This window comes from Branchiostoma belcheri, unplaced genomic scaffold (assembly GCF_001625305.1).
Source record: "Branchiostoma belcheri isolate BF01 breed outbred unplaced genomic scaffold, Haploidv18h27 scaffold27, whole genome shotgun sequence".
Classification (NCBI taxonomy): domain Eukaryota; kingdom Metazoa; phylum Chordata; class Leptocardii; order Amphioxiformes; family Branchiostomatidae; genus Branchiostoma; species Branchiostoma belcheri.
In genome coordinates this window covers 1136802-1138579 of record NW_017803876.1, presented here as the reverse complement: position 1 = coordinate 1138579, position 1778 = coordinate 1136802, and the positions used below count along the sequence as shown (strand labels likewise).

The 1778-nt window shown below is 38.6% G+C and overlaps 1 protein-coding gene across 1 annotated transcript in view; it reads right to left on the bottom strand.

Annotated features, from left to right (window-relative positions):
• Nucleotides 1-1087: 1087 nt before the first annotated feature.
• LOC109472270 (cytochrome P450 2U1-like) overlaps nucleotides 1088-1778 on the bottom strand; it is a 7753-nt gene continuing 7062 nt past the window's right edge. Inside the window, 1 exon segment of the mRNA XM_019771932.1 lies at nucleotides 1088-1413. Coding sequence (XP_019627491.1) covers nucleotides 1223-1413 — 191 coding nt within the window. The 3' untranslated portion in view covers nucleotides 1088-1222.

The window sequence follows — 1778 nt, the reverse complement described above, 5'->3', positions numbered from 1 at the left end:
CATCCAGCATTGGAACACTGACACTGGCATTATAAAAGATAGAAAGACGGGCAATAAGTTGATCAAATTGCCAATTTGAATACAATATGTACTTTGATCTGTAAATATGTTGTAGCAATAGCGTGCTCATGTTGTAGCAAAGTAGTGTAAAGAGAACTGTGACAGCAGTTTGTTGTCCTGTGGCAATTGTACTTAATTTGACATTATATCAATATGTGTCAGACATGTAGACACTGCCTTTTTATGAAATATTGCTTATGTTCAGTACTACATGGATTATAGCTTTGTACAGAAAATAGCGTCTTAACCATGTCCTGAGGAGCAAAATTTACTTTTATACTTATGTAAATGGCATTTTGTAAATAACTAACGACTTTAGTATTGTGACTGAGCTTCATACTTACAAATTCATTATATTCTGGTGCTCTGCATGAAAGCTTACAAATAGAGAGGCAGTAGAAGGTAGGATAGGGATAGGAGTATTTTAACAAAGCCCACTTTTGGGATGTCTCTATTAACACTTTTATTGACATGTATTTAAAAGTTCCTTGATCTTTTTGGCTTTGAAAGTCCTTTTATTATCGATCACCATATCTGTACATTACTTGTCCTGTGTGTTACACAGTATGTGTCTTTGCATTGTTGTCAATAAAGCAATATACAGTAATGCTGTCATCTGTACTTTTGTATTTGTGGTTGGACAAGTCACATGTCACTGGGCGGGATGCCCTAGATAGGGCTTTGTCCAGTATCATATAGAATAGAATAGAATAGAATAGAATAGAATAGAATAGAATAGAATAGAATGTCATTTACACCTCTAGTGTTGGAAGCTTATGTATATGTCGGGGGAGAGGCTCCAATTGGATACACCAAGGATAAACTCGCTGTCAACAGAAAGTCTTTTCAAATTTGATTCATGCCACGGACTGACTTGAAATTTACTACCTTTGTATTTGAAAAAAAAAGAGGTAAAAAATTAAGACACCATGACAAAACCTAACAAATATATAACATCCAGATCGGATTCTTTGTTGATCAAGGTTGGATTCTACCAGATTTGAGTCTATACCCTGACATGACATGTATATGAAATGAATGGATGGGCACTCAAAAGAAGGAGCCTCCAACCTCTTGAGTTGTTGACAGGAATATGGTACACAACCAGTAGCATATTCATTTTGAAAGAATGATTGTTTTCCCCTCAATGTACTCGCCAAAATCACAGTGAAGCCTTGCGGGGAATAGCTTCCAGCTTGTAGGGTTTGGGCTGAAGAGTGACGCCGATCTCTCCTGACATGTCTGGCTCAGGCGCGCCCTCTGGCAGTTTGAAGGTGAACTGCTGCAGCAGGGACGTGAGGAACAGGAAAAGTTCCATCTTGGCCAGCTGCTCGCCGAGGCAAATTCTTCTTCCTGCACAGAGATGGAGCAATATTGAAGTACAGTTGTAGTTGAAACGGTAGATGATTGTGCCATAACAAGTCCTTAATGGATCTACTTTTAGATACATCATTCTTTAAGTAATTTTATTCCTGCAGAATGTTTCCAATACCAACAGAAGCAGTGTCATGAAGGCAAAAATGTAACTTTTTCCAAAGAAACTGATTACGAATCATTGATCTGGATGCACTGAACATAACACAGCGTTACTAACTGTAACGTAGCTTAAAAAAATAAACCGTTTCGATTATTATTGGCAGTTTGATCGACAACACCAACCTGTGGAGAACGGCATGAAGGCCTCCGGGACCTTGACCCTCCCGCTGCCGTCCAGGAAC